General features: G+C 34.2%; 1 protein-coding gene across 1 annotated transcript in view; it reads right to left on the bottom strand.

The window, feature by feature from the left end:
- The window catches only part of LOC117239738 (division abnormally delayed protein), a 242,725-nt gene that overhangs the window by 166,818 nt on the left and 47,998 nt on the right, over nucleotides 1-27,909 (bottom strand). Inside the window, exon 3 of the mRNA XM_033505559.1 lies at nucleotides 2,858-3,428. Coding sequence (XP_033361450.1) covers nucleotides 2,858-3,428 — 571 coding nt within the window. The remainder of the gene's footprint in view (nucleotides 1-2,857; nucleotides 3,429-27,909) is intronic.

Below are 27,909 nucleotides of genomic sequence, written 5' to 3' on the forward strand. Positions count from 1 at the left end.
AGCAAAAATTTCTAGCTTATCTATTTATCGGTCTGGTACTATTTTTCAGATATTTTATACTCGTTTTCTTGTTTACTTACAATATATTTGTATTAATGATGATTAAATTACAAATTAAATTAAATTGATTTATATAAATAAATTAATAATAAAATAAATATAATTAATAATAATATAAAATTTGTAATTATAATAAAAATAATTAATAAAATTTGTAAATTAATCAATAAATTAAATTAAAGTATAATGAATTATTTTGCGTATTTTTATTGCTATAATTTATTTAAATATACTACTTTGAATTTTATAAGCTCGAATAAAAAGATTCTAAATAAAACATTTTTTATTGGATTATATAGATTCGTCCTGTTTTTATATTTCTTATATAAACAAGAAAACTAGGCAAATATATGTTACGATTTAACATCTGTTTACAATGGAATAAATTACCACGATGAAATATTTTATAAAATACAACGAGATTATAAATATCTACGGAAACTACGATTTTGCAAAAACAAATTGAACCTCAACTCGATAAATTTAGATACTGAATATTTCACGTTTAATATCTAATCGAACGCTGTGAAATATCGCGAGATGAATTGCTTTGAACGTCAAAATTTTTATTTCGTTGTTTAAACAAAGTTAAAGGTTTCAGTATTGCATATATTCGTTCTACGAATACGTGTAAGGAAATGTACAACTAAAATGCACAAAAGTGTAAAGCGCGAGAACTTAAAATTAACCTTGAAATTATATTGGCCAGATAACTCAAGGTATTTCTACAAATATCAGTCCATACACGAGGAAACGGCTCATCAAAGGTGATAAAAGAAAGCGAAAGTAACCGATGTCAACGTGGCATATAGAATGAGTCGTTAAGGTTAAAAGAAACGCGTAAAAGAAGGAGTCTATATTCATTTTTTCCATAAATCTTCATTCGCGAATTTAATAAAAATCTGTATCACAAATGGTTAGTAGAGTTAAGTAAAATAAAATAACGGTACTAAGATAATAAACAGGAAAATTACATAATTACAAAAATATTAACAAAATCACGTTTTTAAACATTCTAATTCTTATTATAATCCTAATCCTAGGTAAATTGTCATAAAACGAAAGAATCAACACCGGTAAATAAAACTTTAAACTTCAAACTTTGATAAAGAAGAGTATGGCATACTTATTAATTAATTGAAAATAGATTAAGATATTAAAATATAACTAAATAAGCAATTCATCCGCCAATACTTTTCCGCAATAATTTTTTTTTTTTTGTAACAAGCGTAAAATTTTATAACATTAAATAGCAGATAAGAAAATCTTTAAAACAAAATAAAGAGTCTCTAAACATCGTCCAGATATTTCATATACAAATTAGAGCTTCGCCATCTCAGATTTAAAAAGTTCTTATTAAGCTGCTTCGAAGCTCCCGAGCTTTGCACGATTTCGTAAAACTCCGGATGTGTTACATGTACGATCATTTTATGCAACAAATTAAACGTGCAGGAGACATTTTATTCCACGCTCGAATAAACTTTGAATGGATTTCGTCGTGAATAGCAGAGTTCATTTCCGAGTTTAGATGGTTTGACTTGTTAAACGCGATCCCACGACGATTACGCGAAATTTCAGTAATTATTAATCGAGTGTAGGCAGATTAGAATCAACATGTTCAACTGATGTTTACGTTGCATCAAGCGGTTGTCAACATTTATATTATTGTAACAACACAATTCGAAATTGCAACAGCAAGCGTTTCACCTAATTTAGAATTTAAAAAATAGTCGTGTTTGAACTACAACTTCGAAAACGATAATTACGTATATATCAAGTTGTTTCATAGGTAATGTTACGTCTATATATGTACAATGACTTATGAAAATATTCGAACACTGACCACAGGAAATTTTTATAGCGATTACATTGGAAAAATTTGAAATGAATTCGGAAGAAATATTTAAAAATTACAAGATACTTGTTGCAAATATACACTTGGTAAAAAGTTGATATTCAGCGCGAACAGTGCTTTTAAACATATGATTAATGCCAAGGACTGAAGCTTACTAGCATAATGAATAACTGACTGTTCTAATATTAGATATAGTTTGATGATCTACGCGAAGTGCGCGCAATAAATATCTTAGAACTTCTATGCATTATCTGTATATATTTTCAAACTCGTTTTAAATTTCATTAGTAGAATCAGGATAGTAGTCGTGTATCACTAGAGCGCTGATAAAATTTCAAAATACTTTTTATATAAAATTGAATTTTATAGACCATAGAAGAAAGAACAATAATATGGCTTTCCAGTTTTATATTTCTTCTTAAAATCTAATTCATAACTTAAACTTCTTTAAATTTTTGCATAAAATGTACATAAACTGATAGTGTTATCTGTGACGAAAGGTGAATGTAAGAAAAAAACAATATAATTGAATTTAATATGTATTACGAAAATAAGTCATTTCTAGAATCAAAAAAGAGTCATTTTTGGTAACACTTTGAGATCAAAGGTAAATAGATAAAGCAAAGTCTTCTGTTTATGTACAAAAATCGCTCATATATGTGTTTCTTTTTTTTTACGTTTGTGTACTCGCTATGTACCCGTTGTGAGAACAGAAAATAATGCGCGAAACATTCGTATTGCTCCAGAAATTCACGGTCATCCGACGCAATTCTCGCCACCATAGGCGTCCTGAGTTTTTAAAGTCGTACACATTAAAACGATTCCCACAGGGCCGCAGCTACGTGACAATGACTAATGCGATTGAAAATTAACAAAGGCCGCGGTGAATAGGCCGACCTATGAGGCTTAGATAATTACCAGAGTTGGAAACACGGTGCTTACCTCATGACATTAGTGCAGAATCCGCTGCAGGGCCTGACAGAGGGACCAATGCTCTGGCACCTGGGACAATAGGTCATCCTGAGCAGTGCACCGTAGCAGGCTTCCTGCTGAGGACTGGTACCGGAAAACAGCACGCTGTCGGTTCTATCCAAGACCGTTTTGCCAAGAGTCAACGCCTGCACGAGCACCCGCGTCGCTTCCAAGCTTTTGCTCACCGATTTCGCCACCTGTTTCGGTATGTCTCCGAACGGTTGAATTTCATCCATAGTCTCATACAGACAGGTCTTGAATTTTTCTGTGAAATCTTGCTCGTATTGGTGAGGATTCACCGCGTTGTGATACGCGATGGGGAACAGTTTGGTGAAGAATTCGATGAACCGTTCCTGAAGCATATCGCGGGTCAGCGGTTGCTGCAAGGTGTCCGGCGTGTTACTCGGTGACACGTAATCGACCATCGCCTGGTACAACGCTTTTATCGAGGGCCTGCTCAACACCGCCATCGTGCGATACACTTGATCGAACAAGGTTAAGGTTTTGTTCTCCGACTGTCTCGCCAACATCGTCACCGTTTCTGCAAAACAAAAACATCCGAGATTAAAGCAGACCTTACTAGCCTAAGAAACAAATTTATAGCCTCGTTCAGATTATTGTGCTGAGTCGTACAAAATGTTCGTGGCGAAATTTTACAAAAAATTCCTGGTAATCTTTTTGTGAAATTAGTATTTAAAGACCGCATGGAGAAAATACAATAGATTTGTTCTCGTTAATTTTTTTCCTTCTATTATATATGCGGTGACTAAAAAAAAATATTTCAACATGAAACAGTTGAAAAAGGGAATAGTCTGAGCGAGTTGAAGATATAAATCTTTCGGATATAGGCAACAAATGTATAATGTTTTGTTTCCTTTGAAAAAGGAATAACATTAGTTTAGTTGGTATATTAATTGAACTGATTTGATATTCTACATTAATATATAAAACTGCATTACTACATTAATATATACTATATATATACTACATTAATATATAATTGATTCTATTAATATTTCTTAATGCTTAGGAAGTTAACAACATATTAGAGTTTTAAATTGCTTTTCTATTAAAGACGACAAATATGACTTATCATGTTCTCCACCTTTAACCTTCGTTTTATATCGTTATACTGATGAATTTAATAAATCTTGTAATTAAAAATATTTAGTGGTAAATTCAGTAATGAATTTTTCCACGTTGTATTTGTAGGTTTTTAAAGTATTCAATCTTATAGCGATAAAGCAACTTTTGTACGGAATAAATGATGATCAGATGATGATTGCACAGTAAATGTAATCAAATAGAATGTTCCAGCGAAGGTTTCACATTTTTCTAAATATCTGAACGTTTTCCTTTGATTGCCGTATTTAATGTCCTAGCAATAATATTTATCTGAAATTACATTACGGTGTAACTCTATAGGTACTCGTATTATTCATGGCGAATAAACTGTCTAAAAGACAGATATTTATCAAAAAAAAAAAAACTCATGGATGCTAATTAATAATACCGTATGAATACTTTTGTCTCGATGAATGTATAATTATGTGTTGTAATAATTATGTTGTAAACAAAGTATTACGTGAATGTTGTTTACTTTTGTAAGTTATGAAATAATTGTGTTATCGTTTGTTCGTGCATTTATTACTGTAAGCTTCACTATACAATATTCAGCTTCACTATACATATACATAGATATATTTAAATATATTTAATAATATAAGAAATATTTCTCTTTCTATCTTTACGTTCCAATTGTACGAATACTTTCGTCTCCCACGGTACGTGCACGCAGGAACGTTTAGTGTGAAAAAGCTAGTATGTCAATGGATTAATATGCCGCGACAAAAGATAATAAATTTCTTTCTAACGAAGATATAATAGGTGGAACGAGGTAGTGCTTATTCTCGGATTTTCTATAGTCGTTTTCTCGTTACTGTGTGTTCGCCGATAAGGATTCAGAAAATTGTGTATACGTATGTACATTGGATATTAATGACGTAGTTACAACGTATAGAGAAAAATACACTGTGATATTACAGGAAGGAAGAAAAATCGCGAACGAGGCGCAGCAATTTCGCACAGAAGAAAATCTCGCATTTATCGGTAGGGTATATCGATCGTAAAAGTATGGCAATAGCAGTAACAAGTTCCTTGAAGCTGCGAATTACAAGGGTGAGAAGATTTTATAGTTGGCGCAACAGCGTGTACATCGTAAAGATGAGGTAATAACGTTAACGAGAACGTTTACCGAAGTAATCGGAATTTATTGAGACGAAATAACTCTTGTAATTGCTAGTACATTATACAATAGGATCTAAAGATATTGTAACGACAATAATTGAGGTTCCTAAAACAAGATGCTACTCTTTAGGTCCGATGAATGAGCTTTATATTTTGACGCGTTCATCGTCATTCCTGATAATTGAGGTATCGTTCGTTGGAAAGATTCTGTTTTCCCCGTCAGATTATATGTTTTTCTCATAAACGCAGTTGTAAGAAGTTTCTATTCTCCTGCTCAAAAAGCACAGGACATCTTCTATGTTTGATAAAATTTTGATACTTAGTATGGATTATGAATTTTGAATTGTATGCGTTTTCTACTAAATATATTAATAACAAACTAAATATACAGGGTGGTTGGTAACTGGTGGTACAAGCTAAAAGGGGTGATTCTACGCGAAAAAAGAAGTCGAAAATATAAAATAAACATTTTTTTTAATTTTTTTTTTTAATTTTCCCATCGAGACAACGATCTACAGTGAGATCCGTTATAACGAGACGTGATAGAGTGCACGCGTACCGAGCGAAAATTCAAAGTCGATTTTCTCGAAAACAAAGCCTCAAACGAAAAATTTTTATTCCATATTTTCGACTTCTTTTTTCGCGTAGAATCACCCCCTTTCCGCTTGTACCGCCAGTTGCCAACCACCCTGTATAATGGTAAACTTGATCTTATAGAGAACGAAGTTAAATGAATTATTACGCCAATTTATCGGTAATTATTTTTAATTTTGGAGCGAATATAATAGTTGCTCTAATACTTTCGTACAAGAATGTATGGATAATATCGTTATTCTGAACTATCAAATATATCATAATGAAATCTTTCGGATTGAATGGAGTCTTAACACAAAAAGTTTTATATAAATTCATTGAAATACTTTCAGGTGTATCTAAATTAGAATTTTGAAACTATTGTCTCCTTCCAAGAAAAGTATTAAAAAGTTCATATTTAATTTATTGTTTTTACAATACGAAATTCCATGTAAATTTTCAATGTTAAAACCGCATCTTCGATCATTTCAGATATCGCGCATAAATAAATTAAGTAAGTAAACAAACTTGCACTTTCGGTTTATTATTTCTATAGCATCTCTTTGAAGATACATTAACAGAGAAAATAATGTTCAAAAAGCCTTGAAAATATAATCCTATTCTAAGCGACAGGAGATACAGCGCAGACGTTCGTTGTGCATAGTGCTGCAGGAAAGCGGAATATAATTATAGAAAATGACAGAATTATCGATGGGCTTAAAATAAAAATTGTACACCGAAACGTTATTTTATTTAAATAAAATAAAAATTCGCAGACTTCGTATGTATAAGAATAATAAATATGCAAATTATTTTTCGGCCATATTTCGTGTCTAGTCGAACAGAAGAAAAGTTAATTTAAAAATGCTAGTATCGCTGTATACAAATTTTTTCGCGTGTGAACAAATTCGATTAGACGCAGACATTACAAACAACAACTCCAAACAACTAACTTTCAACGAATCCATCGTTAACAAGATTTTTTCGACGTACGATTGTTTGGATTTCGATCGGTTTTCCGATACAGTAGATTCGCAGACGCGACACGACGTTCGTGTGCGCTAGTTGGTGAGCAAATCCAGTAAAAATGCTGTCCAAACATCAAACAAGCAGACGTTGGAAAACTCTATGGATATCTATGAATTTGTTCGCGTCTAGAGTCACGGGTAGCGAAAACAAATATCAGGCTATTACAACAACCATCGAAGAATAATGGACTTGGTCCGCGCGATGTAAACCAGGGAGGACCATCTCGTAGCCTTCGGACGATGACTAACGTAAGAACAAATTGCCGACGCACAGACCTGGGACCTAGTAACATTCCTTTCGTCTTCTTTCTCCTGCTCCTTCGCCGCAATCGGCTCGCGATCTGGTCCTCGAAATACCTCGCGAAGAAGGAAATCGCCGGTAAAAGGAGAATAATGGAACAGGAGGAAGAACGCAAAAGAAGAAACAGAAGCGACAGAAGGAAGAAGTGATGAGAAGGGAAAGCATGAGAAACGAACGATTGAAGGAACGGAACACGTCGGAAGGAAAAAGGAAAAGAATACAGGGGAAAAGAGAATCGTCGCGATGTCTACTATCCTGGCTCGACTCGAGCATCGGTACCCAGTTCTTCCAGCACCTCATCGTCTTCCTCTGTCTCTTCTACTCTTTCTTCCGAAAGGCTTCTTTTACCTACGTACGATTTCAGCGCTTCTCTCCTCCATCTCCTACTCCTGATCCGCTTGGTCGCTACGGCGCGTCTCGTCCTGAGGCACTTGAGGCCATTCCGCGGCACAGAGGAGAGAGCTTCGGCATTCCTCTCGCCGGTCATTTTATTTTAGCGCCACCGTGTGGGAGAGAGCCCTTTTATCTCTATCTTTCTTACTCTCTCTCTCTCTCTCTCTCTCTCTTTCATTCTCTTTGTCTCTGTCTCTCCTTTTTTTTTCTTTCTGCTTCTCTTTCTTTCGCATACTCTCGGTTCACAGAGCTTCGCTCGGCGTCCTTCTCTTTTGTCCCACACTGTCTGTCTACTCTCGCTTCTCTTCTCTTTGGATTCTACATCCACGCCGAAGTCTCTCCTACCCTCCGGTTTGGAGGCTCGTTCGTGCGAGGCCGATGGACGGCGATGCTGGTGTGCTTGCATGGTATCCGATGGTGGCCATGTTGCGGAGCACGGAGGGGGTGCAAAAGGTACGTGGGAACTGTACCACGCAACTTGGTCGTTGCCGGACCAGCCTCAGACCGAACAAAATTTTAACCGCTTTATGTCCGAACCCGAGGAACTGCCCGTCGTTTCGGACACGTTCGTTCACGATAGCCAGGAATGATTTATCACTTTATTTCAGGAATTCTCGGCACAAATTGCGCGTACACGTACAGATAAAAAGCGGATATTTTTTAAGTAAGGGAATTTTTAATTTCTGTCGTGCAAAATGACACGTGAGATCGTAGTTCTCGATTTAATTGTTAAACGTTACTAGAATTTATTTTTGTTGACGAAAGGTACCACTTAAGATGTAGAAACTTGTTTCTGGGAATGTCTTTTATAATATACAGCAGTCGTAAATGGAGAAAGGCTTTGTTATTTAATATGGCAATACATAATAGATTTTCCCTTCGTTTCTATTTACCTTTATGTTTACTGTAAACACATTTATTGTAGTTTAAATGTAAAAAATAGATTTTTCATAATGCGATAGATGGTTGACTTAGCTAGAATCACTGTAAAATTACAGGCTTTGTCAAGCAGCATTTTTAAAATAACTAAACGTACAAAAATCTGGAAATACATATAATTAAAATTATTCAACACTGTCTATGATATTATACTTTTTTATAATGTCGTTTACTTATTTTACGTATAATTTATTTACATTTTTATTACCAATATATCATCAAGCAATATCTATTTGTATTCATATCAAATTAATTCTGCTTTCAGAATTTAATCTATTAGACGATCGATGCTTATTAATATTCAGTATTTTCGAACTACTTCTTACAAGTGGAATAAAAATATTAGAATACATAGCATTAACCTCAACCATAACGCTCGATTTATTCTTTAGACTGACCCCCTATTTGAATAGTTTTGGACGTTACCGCTTATTCTATTCTTATTCATGCTATCCAGCGAATTCCGCCTGTGTCGTTATACGTGCATTTCTAAAGAACAAATGTGGAACGGACGCAACGTAGATATGTGTAAATCGACTCTAATTGTAACATTACTGCATGCATATGTATATGCTTGTAATACAAGAGTCTCGAGTTTATTAGGGTATACGTAATATATATGTATAATGAATATGAGTACACTGGCCCACGGAAGTATTTGAACACTTGCCATAGACAATTTTTAGGTCCATACTGCATACGCTACATAAAACGCTTAGAAATTTCATTAGTTTCACAATGAAACACAACTGTGACATTTATACTAATCAATTCGGGAAATTGAAATATACTAATCTGACAATACGTAGATAGGAATATACAAATGTATATTTCATAAAAAATTAGTACAAGCTTGAGTAGTCATCTTAAACATGTAATAAGTATCAAATATGGTCCTACTGAATGTTAAGATTTATTAATACGTATAATGAATGTTGGGCAAAATGATTTGACTGTTTAAATACTTTTGTCATTTCTGGGAAATATATATAAATATATACCTGTAATAAATATCTTACTCACTAAATATTTGGATATCTAACACCTGCACTATCTATTTGCAGACTGATATTCTAACTTTGCCGATACAATCCTGATAGATGGTTCTCATAACAGTACCAATGAAATTTCAAAACGTTTCACATATCTAATATTTATGATATCTTCATAAAAGTTGTCTACCAGAGTGCTTTCACGAGCCTGTGTATATGTACATTATTATGTAGATGAAGATAGAGCAGGTGCATGTTGCGAGTATGCAGCGTATAAGGGTAGAGCACGGATACTGTAGACCAGCGTAGGCCGTAGATTGTGAGAAATGACATTTTTCTGAAGTAGATGAGCGGCACGGCTGAGCTTAATTACGATGCGTAAAATAGACAGAAAGAAAGAAGAGCCGCTTCGAGAGTTCGACAAGGTGCTCTTATCCGTTTCAAGTGGAGTTAAAGAGTGGCGAACACGTCCTCTACTCGATGACAAGAGGGAATAATTATTACTGAGATACTTATCTGTGGTATTCTAACAGCGTGCTCAATAACGATTATTATTAGGCTAATTAATTATCCATTATCAAAGCCTGGCGAAAATCTAATTTTCGTTGCCATTAGGGTCCGCTCTTTGCACTGTACTCGATAAGATTAAAATTAATAGGATTACTCGCGAATTACATATAATTACAGCATTTTCATTCGCTTGGTGTACCTCAGCATCTTAGGATCGAACAGCGTTAAACATTAATCAAAAATCTGCTCTAACAGTTACCATGTGTAAATCCTCATATATTGCGTGTTAATATTGCTTACATATAGACAAATCTTGATATTCAGAATATAACAGATTTCCTTCGAATAGTAGTAACTTTAATTCTTAAGATCTTTTCTTCCTCTATCATAAACAAAACCAATGGTTCTGGATGTTGATCGAATATACCAGTAAGTTCTCTCAAAGGATCCTTCTAATATAAAAAACACAAAAAATCATTCAATTTGTACTGAATATCAGCAAGCGACTTGTAGCTAGCAGTATCCACCAGCGAAGACGTCGATATATTCGAAAACTTGCCTCGAACAAAACACAAAGCAAAAACATGTAAGCGCATGTATACAACGTTGTATACCCGGCGCGAGTCTCGGACATCTGGCCACCAGACGAGAAGTTGGCGCGTTAAAATTGACGGAACCGATGTTAATTAATTCATTGATCCGTCGGTGAAACCTGTTCCGCCGAACGTGAACAACCACGAACGAATCGTAACGCCCACGCAAGACTAGGTGGGCGCGGCGCACAGCGTCGCGTCAAACGCGAACGCTTCGACGCCGAGGGAATCGAAAACGCGTGACCCGCGCGCGCCACGTCGCGATAAACATCTCGAACTCGCGGTAGAAACGCGTTTTCCGCGAGTATCGGAAATAGAACGGGCCAGAGACGAAAGCCTAGAGACTAGTAGGTTGCCGAGGCAACGACACGCGCGTACATGACTTTCGTGTCCTCTTCCTCTCTGCTCTCGCTTTTCTTTCTTTCGCTTTCTTCTTCGCAGTGTCTCTCTGCCTTTACGCCGAGAGCCACCTCCTCTATTTTTCTACCGTGTGAAATTACTATACGTCGCGGCGAATATACTCAACCGACGACCATATGTCCGACTGTGAAGTCATGCGCCACGAAAATCACGGAGATACGCGAAATAACGAGTCTAGGTGCGCGTCGCGGCTTCTCCCTGCTTTCCTAGTTTTCCTTTTTGCTCTTTCTTTTTCTCACTAACCTTCTCTCTATCTATCTCTCTTTCCCTGTCGTTCTTTTGCAGTGCTAAAGAAATTCAACTAGTCGCTGTATAAACATGCACGCATATGCACGTATGTAAGTACGAGCCCGAGCTCGTCGTCAGCTCCGCAATTCACCGTGCGATTTTCTCCGAGATGCCGACTCCGAAACCGAGGTCGGAGCTCTGACTTCCAACCAGACCGCGCGTTGTGGTTTACTAAATATATTTTCTCTTCATTTTATCGTGAACCGTATATGTTGCATGTCCGGTGTATATTTCACTTTCTTTCCTTACCTCTTTTTTTCTCCTTCCTCTCCTTTTTCTTTGTTTTTTGGCATTTTTATGTTTCGTTGCTTCTGTAAACCGTCAAGAAGCATATGTCGTGGAAAGTTTATTGCACGCGTTTGAAAAGATACAGCGAAATCAATGACTCTGCTCTTTGTTGATACATTGTTTCGTTTGTGTTATGGCTTCGTCATCTTCACGCGTTTTAATTTGTTAACACTTTTGACCTTATCCTACACGAGCCAAACAAAATTCATTCGTTTGATCTATGAACGTACTATATATATGTCGAAAGACATATATATCGTTGTGTTCTGTAAACCATCGTTGTGTTCTGTAAACGCTTATATGTGTTCGATGAAATTTATATCCTGTTACATTTTTAAGACGCGAAATTTATAATATACACGTTATATTCGATTTTTTCCTGGAATTTCGAATAAACAGAGTTCAAGACTTTACGTGGTATTAAACTCAACCCTGGCAAGCTTTATCTACTTCTATAATCGGAAAACTTCTGCTAGAAAAAGTCTCATTTTTCGAGTCGCGCCTATACTCAAAAGGAACGCCGAAAATTCTGAGTTTAATGAAACTTGGTGTATACACGGCGCAGATTGAGGTATGCAAAGAACAGATTTTTGTGCTGCAAAAAATCACTTTCAGCAGGTAAAATCCACGCGAAAGTTTCTACATTTTTTCATTTTACGAACAACGGTACAAGACAGAACAAAGTTTTAATATAAATCGTTAAACTTTTCCTGCTCCATGTATGTAATTGCAGAAATTTCTCTACAATACGTAATTTTAAAATAAGTAGCCTCTCGTATCATTTTAAATAGAAATGCTTACGTTTCAGGAACATACTAATACATAAAAACAAACTGAGCTTTTTCAGAATACGTACAGGAGAAATACCATAGTTCTTATTTTAGTTACAAGAAAATCTTTATCCTCCGACATAATTTTTAAACAGTAGGCAAAACTCGTGCTCTGGCCAACGGTAATTATCTCACTTTTTGATTACGCTGACGCAGTACATTTTATTCGAACGTCATTTACGCTTGCATTCAGAGAATACAAATTGCTTGCCTTCGATTCTCTTTCGACATCCATAAATTCGATCACGTCTCTACTTATGTATTTCCATACATCCGGTTGACTAACTATGCAACAATGTTTTATCTGTCATCTTTGTTACATAACATTTAAGAAATATAAGATTTTGTGCAAAAGACTGAGTATTACCTAAATAATGTTTTATGAATGTATATAAGGGTATTTGGTATTATTTTAACATTTCTTCTATTTGTTAAAAAATATTTGATCTACGAATTTAGTATCCATTTGTTAAATATCTAATTGTAATTAGCGTTTTAAATAATTCCTAACTTTGTGTTACCTTTTATCTTTTCCACGCACGCATACAATGCTGTCGGGTAATTTTTCAATAAACCCGTTCCCATGAATCGATCTCTTCGATTATTTTGTGTATAAAAGTATAAGTGGTAGACGATTAAGAATTAAATAGTTCACGAGATATTTCAACTTTCTTCATAATCTTTTATCCATACTTTCAATTCCGATCTCTAACACCCTACATTCTCTACATTTTAATATATTTTGAAAATTTACTTCAAAGATACAATTTCCCCAAATTATATGCCGAGATTCTCAAAATAAAAGTCGGTGAACATATTCTTCTCTAATCATACGATATGTCACCTTTTCAAAAATATTCCACCAAGAAACTTGTAATAGCAACAACAAGTACGTACCACGATTTTATTGCATGCACATGAAAAAGACTAACCAGAGCAGTGTATACGCTTTGAAAGGAAAATCGGAGACCATAAGTTCATTCGAAGTACCAATGAAACAGTTTCCGAAAGCGATATGTAAAATCTGTGATGTGATCATAGTTTCAAACTACTAGTTGATGGTAGCTTGGAAACACAGTGCTACAATTCGAAGTCCACCGAACGACAGAATTGCAACGTATAATTTAAACTGATCACATGCAAACATCTGCGCATCGTAACAGATCATTAACTTGCATACACATTTGTTCACGTCGAGGAAAGTTTCTTTGTAAGATTCTCCATAAAGCGAGCAATTGTCTGAAGAACAAAAAACCATGGAACATCGAGGTAATTTTATTCGAGTTGTTATGCAAAGGATTATCCACCTTTGACTTAGAGTGCTCCACAGAATTTCTCGTAATTTATGGTTTCGTGTTACAACGTTTCGCGTACCTACGCGTAATTCTTGTCTACGCTTTTCAGAATCAAGCGGAAACTCGCTTTTCATAAATGTGGGTATGCGCATACAGTCACAATAGTCTATATACATCCCTTAAACTTCAAAGCTATAACTTCAGGCAAATTTTCTATTAATTGAACTTGGCTACGTGTTTAACAAATTTCTTGTGCATATTAAGGAGAAGCGAAAAGAACTGTTTTAAAGGATTATATCAATTTGTTATTATATTCTTCTTTATATTCTATATTATATTCTTCTTAGTATTGATAAAGTTGAAGACTTTACAAGTTTCCGGAATAATTTCATCGCAAGACCTTCGCGAGCTATACGTTTACGTAATTTTCAAATTAGAAATACGTTAGTGTACTGAGAAAAATTAAAATCATTTCCTGTCGATATGTAAATGTGAACAATTGTATTATAAAGTGCAATTTCTAGTTTCTTCCGATACAGCGGATATACAAAATTCGTGAAGCGTATACACAGACCTTATGAAGTATTAGACTGTCGTTGCTGACTGTACTATATACGTCGACGAAAATTTTCTTCCTGAAACCCTCGCACCGCACTAGCTTCAAAGATTACATCAACGCTGAACAAAAAAGGAGAAAGAAAAAAAGAAAGAACGAGGGGATAAACGGTTGATTAATAGACGTGTATGTAGCATATTCCGCAATACGCGAGGCCTTCTTCACGCAGAAATTAATTTACATGTAAAAACAGTGAAAAAAGTTGATGTAAACATATGTATTATTTATCCTTGTTCGTGAGATATGGGTTTTGTGTTCTGTCATTTTAGGATCACAAGGAAGCACCATGATAAATTATGATTTGTTGATTTTCTAATTTGAAGACTAATTCGGCCGAGGAGCCAGATTAATGACAAGGCGTCTACAAACTTGTCTTGAAATGCAAGGTGATCATTTTGAACATCTTCCGTAAGGCTAACCACTTAACAAACAAAGAACACAGGAGAAAAATATGATAGGTCATATTTTTTGTCTATTGCAGGAAAGTAATTTAGGATATCGTTAATCAATCTTGCTCTCCTTCAAATAGAAACTTGATCGTGGGATGAAACGTAAGTTTCTCTCATCCTCTGAATATCTACAAGATATCGATAATAAAGACGTTGGTCAAGTTCTTGATCTTTTTTAAAAAAAACATGGTGGATTTATTAGTCATTTTTAAACTACTTATAGTTCTCAGGAAATTATTTCCTTTCCCAATTATGTGTATATATTGAACTGTGTATATATGTTGAAGCACATCTCTTTAGCTACAAATTATTGCGTATCGAAATTAGATACTCAACAAGCCATAACTTCTCACGCTGTTTCCATGCGGTCTTCGTGTGACAAAACCCAAGGCTCGTTACGTCTTAAAACGGGAAGGAATGGAAGAAGTGAGCAGTTCGGAAGAAACATTTATTAACCTGGTAAATTGAATAATTGCGAAAAATGGTGATGTCGTAAACACTGTTTCTTAAATTTATCTTAATATCTTATTCTATGAAGCAATTTACAGGCGTCACTTGTTTCTCCACAGCTGAATATTAATCGCGTACTTGTGTAATGTAATTGAGAAATTAGTAGAAAATGGAGTTAATCTAGTTTCTGAGAAACCATTATCTTTATATATAAACGTTCTTCGTTGTTTTCGGGTGTGTGCAATCAATTGCTGAAACGGTTCCCAACATAGCCCGAGACACCGTGTATATTTTGCGGAGAATTTCGCAGGATTTTCTTGTAATTTATAGTTGCACGGTTCGCGGTATCGTTTATCTAAATATAGATAAGGCTTATTCTCTGTCGTTCTCTCTCTCTTGGTGGGCAAAGTCACGCGGCGCGAAACTCACGGAGAAACGCGACATAATAAGGCCGGAGGTGCATGTGCGAAGCTAGTGCAGCCACTAGTATTCCCAAGTACGCCTATATATTCGCGGGACTAACTTTATCGGTCGACCGAGTCCCCCTTCGCTCTTTGCCGATGCAAATCCGAAAATCCTCGGTTAGTATTTTACCTTCCCACCAATTCTCGAACGAGCGCGGCGAATACGAGGGTGTAACGGAAAAATGCAAGGGGTAGCACGCGGCTTGCGAAATGCGGATTCGCGTTTAACCGCATTATCATACGTTTAAATAAATTCCGGCGAACGTACGGCGTGTCGCATCGCGGGCATAGCCACCGTAAAATAGCTCAGGGATAACCGACCGTGTAAGGAAAATTCACGGGAAAATTTAGCTTACAGATTTCGGTTCAACGTTTTCGCTATCCTTCGAAACCCGTGAGAACGTGGACGCGTGAAGGTATATGCAAACACCTGCGGCATTTCCATTTGCAACCGCAGGAGCAGAGTTTTAATTTCAACGATGTGAACTTTTAACAAGTACCGCTTCGTGTGTAATGAAATAAATAATTCGTATATAATGATATAATGATATTGTAATGTACATAATGACATGTAATAATATTATGTAACAATATAATAATAGTAACGTATAATAATAGCAATCGGTTAGTTTAATGAGATAATTACTATTTATTCGTATTATATAATTCTTTCACAACATTCTGTAAATAACAGGTTGTTGTGTCATTATTATGTATGATCTAACAGCAGATGATTTATTTAATATAGTAAATAATATAATTATTTAATGTAATAAATATTAGCTTCCGGGGTAGATGTTCCTATAAATTTATAATACAAAATTCAAATAGGGAAACACGAAAGGAAATGTAACAGTTATTGAAATCTTCTATAAATGGAAATTAGATTTTCGATTGTAATCAGAACCACGGAAATAGAAAAAAAACCTAATAATCCGTCGATCAAATTCTGCAAAAACTGCGATGCGAATACATTTCTAATAAGATAAATCTCATAAGCTTTCTACAATACTTAATATGAAAAAAGTACGCATAAATATATCAAAGCAAGTGTTTCTTTAGAGTAAAAAATAATTTAAGAAGGTATAAAAAATTGTACAACTTTTCGGATAATGGTTTAAAATATTTAAATTATTGAATTTTTATATATGAACTAACTTACAAATAATTTTTTGGGTAGATTATTTTTATAATGCGTACATGTGTTTAAATATTACTTAATATTTAGAATAATCTATTCCAATCGCTTATCGTTGTATTTTTGTATTTTATTGATCTATCATTATAATAGAACTAAATGATCTTTTTTGTAGTAATTATTAGTGTCGAAATTTCAGATACAAGTAAGAAGCTATAATTAGTTATGATGTTTCCTCCTATAAATAAACAAAGTTCTAATTTCAACGCGTTGAATATGATATTTTTTTAAATGGATTAACTAAATTTTCATTCTCTCTGTCATCTACTGAAACAACTGATATTGATTAATAAAAATAGTGGTTTATCTTTTGTTACGAAAGATTGCTGCTGTATATCTTATCCTTGATGCCATAAATCCAAGTGACCTCAAGCATAAAATTCTGCTATATTCATTTCTCTTATTAGCCATCGTCACTTTTTCCATCGCTGAAATTATTTCTGAAGAAGATCGCTTCTGTTGATAAAAATATAGTAAAATCCCATGTATATAGACTTTGAATTTACTACTACACATCAATTTAGTAATTTTCAATATATTAAAGTAATGAGTAACAAAGAAGGAATGTTTCTAATACAAGTTTGAAAATAAAAAAAGAAGAGAACTGATAATCCATACAACAAAGTATAATAAAAGAGTAACTGTAATTGGAGGGTTCTTTTTATTAAAAAAGCAAGATAAGTTAACTTGAGTCAGCTAAACTCCAACGTCCTAAAATTCAACCTTGAACTTTGCACAGAATAATCAAACTGGCATATTATGAGACATTATTAGTCTTCAATATATGATAACGAAAAAAGCAAGAAAATATTGTGTACTTCACATTCAGCAAAAAAAGATAAAATAAATATTATTTTACAATAAGAAAAATTCTCAATAATGGAGCTGATCAATTTTTACATCGATTCATCAACTTATCGATAAATGTCAAACTTTACGAATAATACCAGATCGAACCACGATGTATAGGGACATTTGCGGTGAAATAAAAGTTTGGAGCGGCTCGTTAGAATTTTTGCGAATTGTTATTCCGAATAAACGTTTTCATGCGCGCCAGGCTAATTCTCGCGACACTTCGCGGTGCGAATAATGATTAGCGGGATGGTCCAGAAGCAAGAGAAATGCAGGTAGTTCTCACTTTATGAATTTTTCTCGCTTTACGAATTTCTATTTTTACGATCTTTCTTCCCCCTTTTTTTCTTTTTACGGAGGAATTTTTATTTTAAATTGAGCACGACCAATGCGATTGAAGGCGTTCTTTCCCCTTTTTCTTTTTTCTTTCTATTTTTTTTTAACGATGCACCGAAGTTTGCTAGTACATATATCTCCTACTACATCGACGGTTCCCTTCATCCGATAATAAAGAAACGAACAAACTTTTTCAAAGAATCTTTTTTAATTAAAAAGTTTCCTTATATCATTTTCTCTGAAGTATGTAAATCTTCGGCGGGTAAAATCTCTACCGATCATTTAATATTCGTATAAGATTTTATACATATTCTCTCTTACGAACATAACTCTCGCTTATAACATTACAACATTATTTCTAACGCAAATAAACTGCCGCTTTACGACTTCGATTTACGAACAATCACCAGGAATCAATTATATGTGTAATTCGCAAAGGCGGAAGTACTGTAGGGAGATGAGAAGTTAGCTAGCAAGATAGTACAGGGGCAAGGCAGGTATTGCTCTTTATTGCTCAGCAGTATATGTCGCTATATTGTCTTGTTTGTATAGTGTGACACTCTCAGCCAATACTTATGTTTAAGATTGTATTGAACCTATCGGAAATAACCAATCAGACTCGTATTCCTTTACCTAATCACTATTTCAGTATCGTTCTCTATTATACTCTATTACTACGTATACAAAGATGAAAAGTTGGCTAGGACAGCACAACAGCAACGGAAGTATCGTTCTCTATAGCTCACCGTTACGTGTCGCTATATGATTTTATTTGCGTATGTGATACCTTCGATCAAGCACGCAGCTTATCTTTACAATTGTACGAAGTTTATCACAAATAACCGATCAAACCCGCATTCCTTTGCCTAGCCATCATCTCAAATACGGTAAAGGATGAAGTCGCGGATGCGAATTTCGCGGGGAAACGTGATACAACAAAGTTAGGTACATGCGAAAATTCCCCTTTGGCTCGTCTATATGCTCGCGTATAACTATATGTATGCGTATGTATGCGATGGGCCAAGTTCGACGGTGCTTCGTCGAGCCCTGAGGGCCCCGATGATGTAAATGCGGAAATCTGATACTATTCTTCTTTCTTCTTCAAGCGCGAAATTTCGAATGTACATCGAGCGAAATTGACGAGATAGCGGAGAGATGAAGGGAGAGACAAAGAGAGGAAGTCTCGCGGACTGTGATGGCGCAGGTTCAGGGACGAGAATTTTGAAAGTTCTCGCCACGGTTGGCTTGAGTTCTTGTTCGAGCAGAATACCGATTTGTGGCATATCGATCGATTCGGGATTAAATTCGTATGCTATATCGATCAATTTCAATGGCTGGCTACTACGATCGTCGCAGAGTTTATAACAAAAACTAGTTCCTGTAATATTCAGTTGATAGGCAAGTAATGTCGACTTTTGATGGTACTAAGAAGCACAGTTTCCAGTGGCTCATATTTTACAGTTTCAAATAAATTCACTTTATGGGATTGTTCGAGAAATCCGTAACGTTTTTATTATGAATTTATATCAAATAATGGGACGTTTGTTTTAATTGTAGTTGAGATGATCATTTCTATCGGATAAAACGTAATATAGTCTCGTTGCTATTTATTGAGATCTTGACATAACTTATTCAATAGACATAAATATGACATGAGATAGTCTGGAGCCCACTGAAGCTATTTGAAGGAATTCTTTGTCGAAAAAGGTGAAAAATTTTTCAAAAAAGGTTTCATGAAGCTATAAACTTTTTTAACGATATAAAGTTGACATTCTGTATTTATACATAAAATACCGTTGATGCATATTTGATATTTCATGCATAATGAGTTAAAATATCTGAAAGATGAACGAATGCTTCCAAAGAAGATTTACTTGTGATAATAACGAACGGAAATAGTCGTACATATCCAAGGTATCCCGTAATCGGTGGTATAACCGAATAGGGACTGATTCTAAGCGAAGGAGTAAGTTGAAAAGGTACAAAGGTTTCAAAAGGAAAGTTCAGGTACAATAAAAATTGTTCATCTAACGCTTCGTTTCTGAGAAAATCGAGTTTAAAAATTTTGCAAGTATATTTAAAGTTGGTTACGTACCGACTGGGTAAAAACAAACAATTAGGAGATTATTCTGCATGCGAAAAGACGTAAAAAGTGTAAAATAACATTTTTCCATTTAAGAAAAAATTATTTTCAAGAAAATTTGAACATGCTTAGTTAAAAACTGGTCTAGTGTACATACACGTTACATTTTCAAATTTACTTTTCGCGAAAACAAAACATTTTATGGACAAACAATTTTATTCTACATTTTTTATCTATGTTCATATGTAGTTCTTCATGTACATATGTAGTACATATGTAGTTCTCTAACTTCTTGTCGATTATTTGCTCCTGTTCAATCGGTTAATTACGTACAATACTGCATAATTAAGTTATAATTGTAACAAAAATTCTACTTATTCTGATATTCCTAAATCAAAATTTCTTCTACACAAGTTACTGCTTTTCTTTGACGATACTCAGCGATCAAAATAGTTTCCCATTAAGATTCCAATAGCTGTTTGAAATACATTTCAAATAAAGTTTTGAACGATTGGATTGCCCGATCAGCTTCCGTGTTTCTTCTACATTTCAAATATTTTGACAAAGGAATTTTTTTACTGATCAAAATAAGTAAAAATTAAAAAATAGAACATAACAGAAGTACTGTCAAACGAAGAGCAATGTATATCATCGCAATGTTACCATGGTTAACATTACTTTTTCTCCTTCCGGTAAATAGCGTCTGTTGATGTCACGTAAATATTTGGATCAGCTGCCGCATGATACCAGTACGACAGTGTAATGATAATAGAGAATATCGTAATAGAAAACGTCTTACTCAAACCAGCTTACAGACATTCTTTTCCACGCGATCACTTCCATGCGCTGTCATAGACATTCGAAGATTTACCGACGTCTTCTTTTTGTTTGTCTGTTCTCATAAAACGTATGCAATTTGTTTCCTACTGTCGGTTACAACTTCTCATAAACTGTTACTCAACATACAATACCATTAAACATTGCCACTGTAATTGATATTATTGTACGCTGCGGAATACTTCAGGAACAATGCAAATTTATTATTGTTATAATTATAACTATAGTATTATAATTGTACAAATATAGCGGGATGAAATTTTCATTCGATGACATTCTCGAAAAAATTATGCCATCTTAATAGATGACTCCAATGCCGGTCCTAAAAGATTAAAATTATGGAAAAGACAAATATAGATGTAAAATTACGTTTCTGCAAGATTTTAGATTCTGTATTGACGAAGAATTCTTTTCTCCTCTCAGCGAATACCACAAGTCCGCATGATTCTTATTTTTTAACACCTTGAATACCGGTATACCGGTCGGTTAAGTAAAGAAAGAGAAAAAGAAAAAAATAATTGCAGAGAGTCGCAAGATATTTTCTCAGTAAGCTGTGGGTGAGTATTACAACTTCGCAGCCGCGGTCGTGAAGGGAGGAGGACGAGTCGTAGAAAGAAACCACGCTTGACCCGGCGAGACGACGATAAAGATAGAAGCAACCGAATGAAAAAGTAGCGTTGCCATTGTAAGGACAGAGAAATAAGAGAAAGATGGCCCCGTAAGCTACCGACGACACGGGTCATCTCGCTTATCTCTGGCTTAACCAGCCGTTTAGCTTGGTTACACACGTACACGCAGGAACAAACACAGGTAATACACAGGCAAGCTTACATCGACGATTTTACTATACTTGTACGTGTTACCTGATCACTCGACCCACCCACATAAAGCGACTAGTACCTTGTAGAATTGTACCGGTATCGGAGATTATCTTTGGCAGCAGGGGAATTGAAAAGGAGCCACGCTTCTCCAGCACACCGTTTCCAACCTTATGGAATATAATTACGCCGAGGCAACTCGCTCAACGCTCTTCTTCCACGGTTTTTTCCACGCGATTTCTTTTGCGCCTCACGTATTTCTCTTTTGCAACGATCCAATAACATGTGTTTCGAATCGCAGTACCATTTGGTAAATTATCGTAGGACCAATTAAAACGCCGCTTAATAGGCTGGATCGACATTCTAAGAAATAGATGATATTGTTATCAATTTAACTTCCCTCTCTTTCTGTTCAAAGATACTTTTGGGCTGTAATCGTAGAATATTGTAAGTGAACAAATAAAACAGGAGAAACAATCGAAGGTGAAGACTGATACAAGTAGATATTATTAATCGTCTACAACACAGTTAGTTAAAATTTTAGTATAATTTTCGATTTATTTGCTTATTAAAGTCAACATTTGGATTTATAAACTTTAAAAGAGGATATCTATAGAGCCCGGCGAAATCCCATCATGAAATTCATACACGAATTCTACATGTATTTAGTAATAAGTAAACTGTGAAAATTCAAGTGCTGCTACTGAGCTTGATACACTTTATTTCTAGATCGTTTATGCGTTTGTTGTGATCAAATTTGACATAAAAAATACTAGTGATGTGTCCGAATTAGAAATTTCAAAAACTTAGGTCTTCTAAAAATAAAAAAGAAAGAGATCTAAAAAATCGTAGATCTATCAAGATCTAAAAAAATTTGCCGAACGCGACGATAAAGCAAAAAAGAAGATCAAAGTTTTCTATTTTGTTCGTACGTGTTTCAATAGTATTTGTTGTTTTCATATTTATATCTATTCCACAATTTATATTAAATTTTATGTTGTTTCAAGCCCAATCGAATTTATTTTATAATTGCATTCATAAATGGCTTGATCACTTTAGAAATAATAATTTGTTACTTGAAGCTCTTTGTATTTTAAATAAACAAATTTAAACGGTCTTCGATCTTTTTCCATCTAGAATGTCAATCAGTGCGCCGTACTGATGTAACACGATCGGAAAATACCAACCGCGTTCTCGTGTAACGTGATTACAAATTCTTTTAAAAACGACTCGTGTATATGTAAACATGTATGTGACAGTAAATGTTAGAGGTACGCAAGCATATTATTCTGTTAAACATACAAGGTAAACAAACAAGGGTGAGAATATTTGTAATTGTCTCGCTGCGCTTGCGTTCCTGCGCTTTGTTGCGAGCTTGACTCATTCGTGTTACGCAAATGAACACATTTTTGAATTGCATTATGTGACAGTTGTTTCTATGCAGAATTGATTGTGTTAGTTCAAAAAAAAGAATTTACTTTACTTATTCAGTTCTGCATACCGTACAATACAAAATTCGTATAACACGAAACGTATTTCTCGCGTTATAAGAGCTTCTCCTCTAATTACGCCGAGAAGACTCGTCCAACGCTCTTATTCCACGTTTTTTTCCACCCGATTTCTTCTGCATCTCACGTATTTCTGTTTTGCAACGATCCCATGAGACGCATTTCGAGTCGCAGCTTCATTCGGCAAATGTCTAGTTTTAACCATCTTCGTTTCTGTTAACAACGTAGAATCTTGTAAGACGGAATCTGTATTCAAGCTACCGAATCGATAACTACGTCTTCTAAACTGCAGATGCTTACGTAAATCTATGTTTTTCTGAAAACTACTGGAAATATAGGAGTTGTACAAAAAGGAGACGAACATTCCGCGTATCAAATATCATGAGTTTTTACTTTGGATATTTTACAGCTGAGCTTTCCAAACTTTTACGAATCGAGACCCACTTACGAAAACGGTAATCTTTCGCGACCCACCTGAAGATTACACGAAGTGTAATTACCGTCGAGAGTTGTTTGATAGGCAATTTAAAATTGATTTGATATGCACAAATCTGTGAACTGGGAGAAAGTATCGATAGATACCTATATACGTAAAAACAGTAATTCTCATATGATCTTTAATTGAATCAACTTTTATTTGACGATGAGTAAAACTCTCCTAAAAAGCATATACGTTCAAGATCATATGTCTCATATAGAAATCATAGGAAAAAAACATGATAAATATAATCTTGTTCATTTTTTTTTATTTAGTATTGCTTTACGACCAAAAAGAAATATTTATACCAAAAAGAAACTTTAATATAAAGCAGCTAGAAATGGAAAGAATCCCTCAAATCCAAATTTATAGTTGACAAAATTTTTCAGAAGCCAATGAAAGTTATTTCATAATAGTTTTATTAAAACAATATTATTCCAATCATATATTCCAAATATATATATTTCTAGACTTTATCGATATTTTCTCCAGCAGATTTTTCAGTTCAAAATTGTAACACATGGAATATTAGTGATAGAAGAAAATAATTTCTTTGACAGTTATACGCATTGAAAGATATTTCATTGTATCTATTTTCTCTGTAAATGGTCTTCTTCACTATTCTCGGATTGTTTCTTCGGTTATCATTTCTTCGTGCTCGATTTCCTGAATGATATAGGTAACGACTTTTCTTTGTCATCCGTTTTTAATACACAAGAAGTTCTTCGTGTATCAAGTAAATCTTATTGCAAAACTAAAGAAGAAACTTCAATTTCACGTAAGTGTGAAGAAAGTTCATCAAAGCCAGTCTTACGTGCTTGGTGATAAACTGAACGTTAGGAAAACTGAAAGTGCAAGGAGGTTATTCAGACGAGAACAAAAGAAATTAAATCGGTATACAGTACCGCTTATCAATATCAACTTTGGTATTGTAGTAATAGTTGTAGTAACAATACATGAATGTTAATAAAGCAAATACGTTGATTGTAAATTAATAGCTAAAAATTATATTTATTATCTTCTAAATTTAAATTTAGATATAAATTTAAACTATTTATTTGAAAGCTTAGATATAATGAAATGTTGACACCGGTTTTTAAATATTATCACTCACATTAGTCGTCATAGTCGTTCTATCCTAGTTCAGAAGAACCTTTCACACATGATCCATAATTTAGGAACCAGATAATTTGTGGATAAAAAACGCCTAAATTAATACAATTGTTTTACAACATTTGATACTTACCTACAAATGCTAATTTTGTTAATCACATAATAAACGTTTTTATAAATTAAATTCAATATTATACGATATATGTGTATATATAAATAATAAATAATAAAGTCATTGTTGATCTTTTCATTCTTAGTTCTGTAATTAGATTAAATAAAACTTCCTGTTAAAAATAAACAATTGCTTCGAGCAGTAGTGTATCTATTAAATAAGCGAGAAAGTTCCGCCGTTTTTTATGGTAGAAAAGAAAAATACAAAGAATGCAAAAGGAAACATTCTATTCGCACATGTAATTAATCCAACGCGCAATTATCTTTTCTCAATAGGAAACAAGCTTATAAATACCGGTTTAATGAAAGTCACGATTTTGTGAAATAAAAAACCTTCTCAATCTCGCTTTTCTGTATACCCTTCTCGTCTTTGAACTGTGTTATTTATTACTGCGGATAATTGTTCAGATTTAAAAAGAGATAACAATCCGACAGACTCAGTAGAATAAAAGAAACACATAGCAAGTTTCTATCTACGAGCTAAATCTTGTCACAGATAACTCATACAACGTGCATCATTATGTAGGAACACAATTGCATTATTATGTAGGTACAGAATTGCATTATTACGTAAACCTTGCGATTCATTAACGCTAGTTATGTTTTCACGAGTGCTTCGCAAACCGGTTATGATTAGACATTCTATGATTAGAAATTCTATTACTTTTACAAATTGCTAACAATCTTATTATTTCTCACAAAATTCTGCATCCGCAAAAATAAACAATTCTATCTATGTCGTTCGATGTTTTCAAATTTCTAGCTATAGCCTGTAGCGCAGTTCTTTTAATTTAAACAGTATTTCGCAAAAGCAATAATTTAGAAACGAAACGGCTGCCGAAGAAGAAGGGATAACAGTCCCTTTATTTCCCAAAAATCGTCATTTTATAAAACTGATATTTATAATCATGATCGTTATTGAGAAAAAATAATTGCGCGAAAATAACTATTTTGAGGAATAAAGTATTCGTTTCTATGCCTTAAAAAAACCACAGAACTTTCTTTGTTGCTTGATAGATAAGCATCGCATAACCATAAAAATGTCAGAGATCCTTGTCGTAAATCAATTCACCCGTTGCCGACGATTCTATTATTCACGCGATTTTAATTTTAAACCGTTTAAACAGCTCCACATTTTATTCAAACTCGACAAAGAGTCTGTTAAGTTCGTTTACTTTCATCGACCACTGCTTCTCGTTTCTCAAGACTCGATAACGTTGAACGAAAGCCGGAAACGCGCACATTTTTCAATGCTTTTAATAGCACGCCGCGCCGTTTTCGATTCATTCCCATTAATGGAGAAACGCGCATCGCTGCGAGATAAAACTTAATCATTGTTTCCTCGACGGCCCGACTCGGATTCTCCCTGCTCGTTACATTAATTACGCAAATGTCTTGATTATCGTACGGTCAATAACGTCAATATTGGTTGTTCGCCGGTTCAGCATGGTACGTACACGTGCATTAATATCTGCTTTTAGAGAGGGATTTCCAGCTGAAACGCGCGAGTTTACGAGCGATCCATGATAACGTTCTTCCACGAGGACGATTAATTATACGTGACGTATCATCACCTTTTTACGCATCTTTTTAACCATCTAGTACAATGGTTCTCAATCTGGAATACGCGGAAAGACTTTTAGAGATACATAACGCGACCACTTCATTGACTGCTTATCAACGTTATTTTAATTTTATAAGATTTGTTCAACGTTTATGTCATTCTTTTATTCATCGATACATGTCATTGAAATATATAAAGTTTAATGAGTATGTACGGGTATGTTTTATTTTATTGCCATATTATATATGTAGCATATATATTTTTATAGATATATATTTAATTCAAGAATCATGTGAAAAGATAGTTTTGAATTGATTAATAACACATTGAATTTTAATATCGTTCGTCTATAAAAGACAGGAAATGTAACTTATTACGTTTTCTCACACGTGGCATTCAATTACAAAATCATGGATAACTGCAATGATTTTCTGTTTGAAGTATGTTAATCGAACTGATTTTTAACGGCCAATATACAATAATAAAATTGGTGTACGATTGACGTATCTCATAGAAATATTTTATTACTTAAAGCTCCTCATCTTCAGATTCTCTAACCTTCGAATTGTGACTCAGATTAAGAACATTTTTCTAAACTAATACAGACACTTCTAACGTTACTACAAAGAGTGATACTTTAATAGTATTTCTGTTTATGTATTATTAGTTTACTTTAAACTGTACCTTTTGATTATTAGGGATTAATTATATATAACAAGGTACAGAAAGTTTCTAATTATTAAATTTATACATTTTATTACAACTCGACTAATTTATGTACATGTTTCTTCTCTTTATTCAAATATCAATAATAATGAACATTTTCTAAATTTCGGATTTATAAGAAGGATCATAGTGAATTACAATTTTTCTTTCTCACAGGCAAATGAAACTAGTTATAAAGGCAACGTAGATAGAGAAAATTGAAACGCAGCTTTATATACGGTGTAGCTTAACGTTGAAGCTTCTGCAACTGACATTTTAAGTAAACGACGTAAAGATGGAAGCTACGTTGAATAATTTATACAGGATTCTTAAATTAGTGTGGTTACTCACGTGATAAAATTTAATTGATGCTGAGAATAGCAACCGCTGTTGAGAACAGCAATAACGATCGTCTATAGCGACACGTGTTTAGAACGAGAGAATTTCCGCAATTGTGAAACTGTATGTACTTATATATAAAAGCAAAATTGCATCCCAAATATCGCAAAGGCTAATTCAATATAAATATTTTCTACTTTCCACTGTATTTTATTTTCTTATTACTATAACACAGATCATGTTATTTTCTTTACCCCTGCTATTACATTAACATTAACATCAATTGTCACTCACAAATAAATCGCTTCGTAAATATCGTAAATATTCGTGAAAATAGAAAAAAC

The sequence above is a fragment of the Bombus vosnesenskii genome, unplaced genomic scaffold (genome assembly GCF_011952255.1).
Source record: "Bombus vosnesenskii isolate JDL3184/JDL3185 unplaced genomic scaffold, Bvos_JDL3184-5_v1.1 scf7180000014105, whole genome shotgun sequence".
NCBI classification, from domain to species: Eukaryota; Metazoa; Arthropoda; class Insecta; order Hymenoptera; family Apidae; genus Bombus; species Bombus vosnesenskii.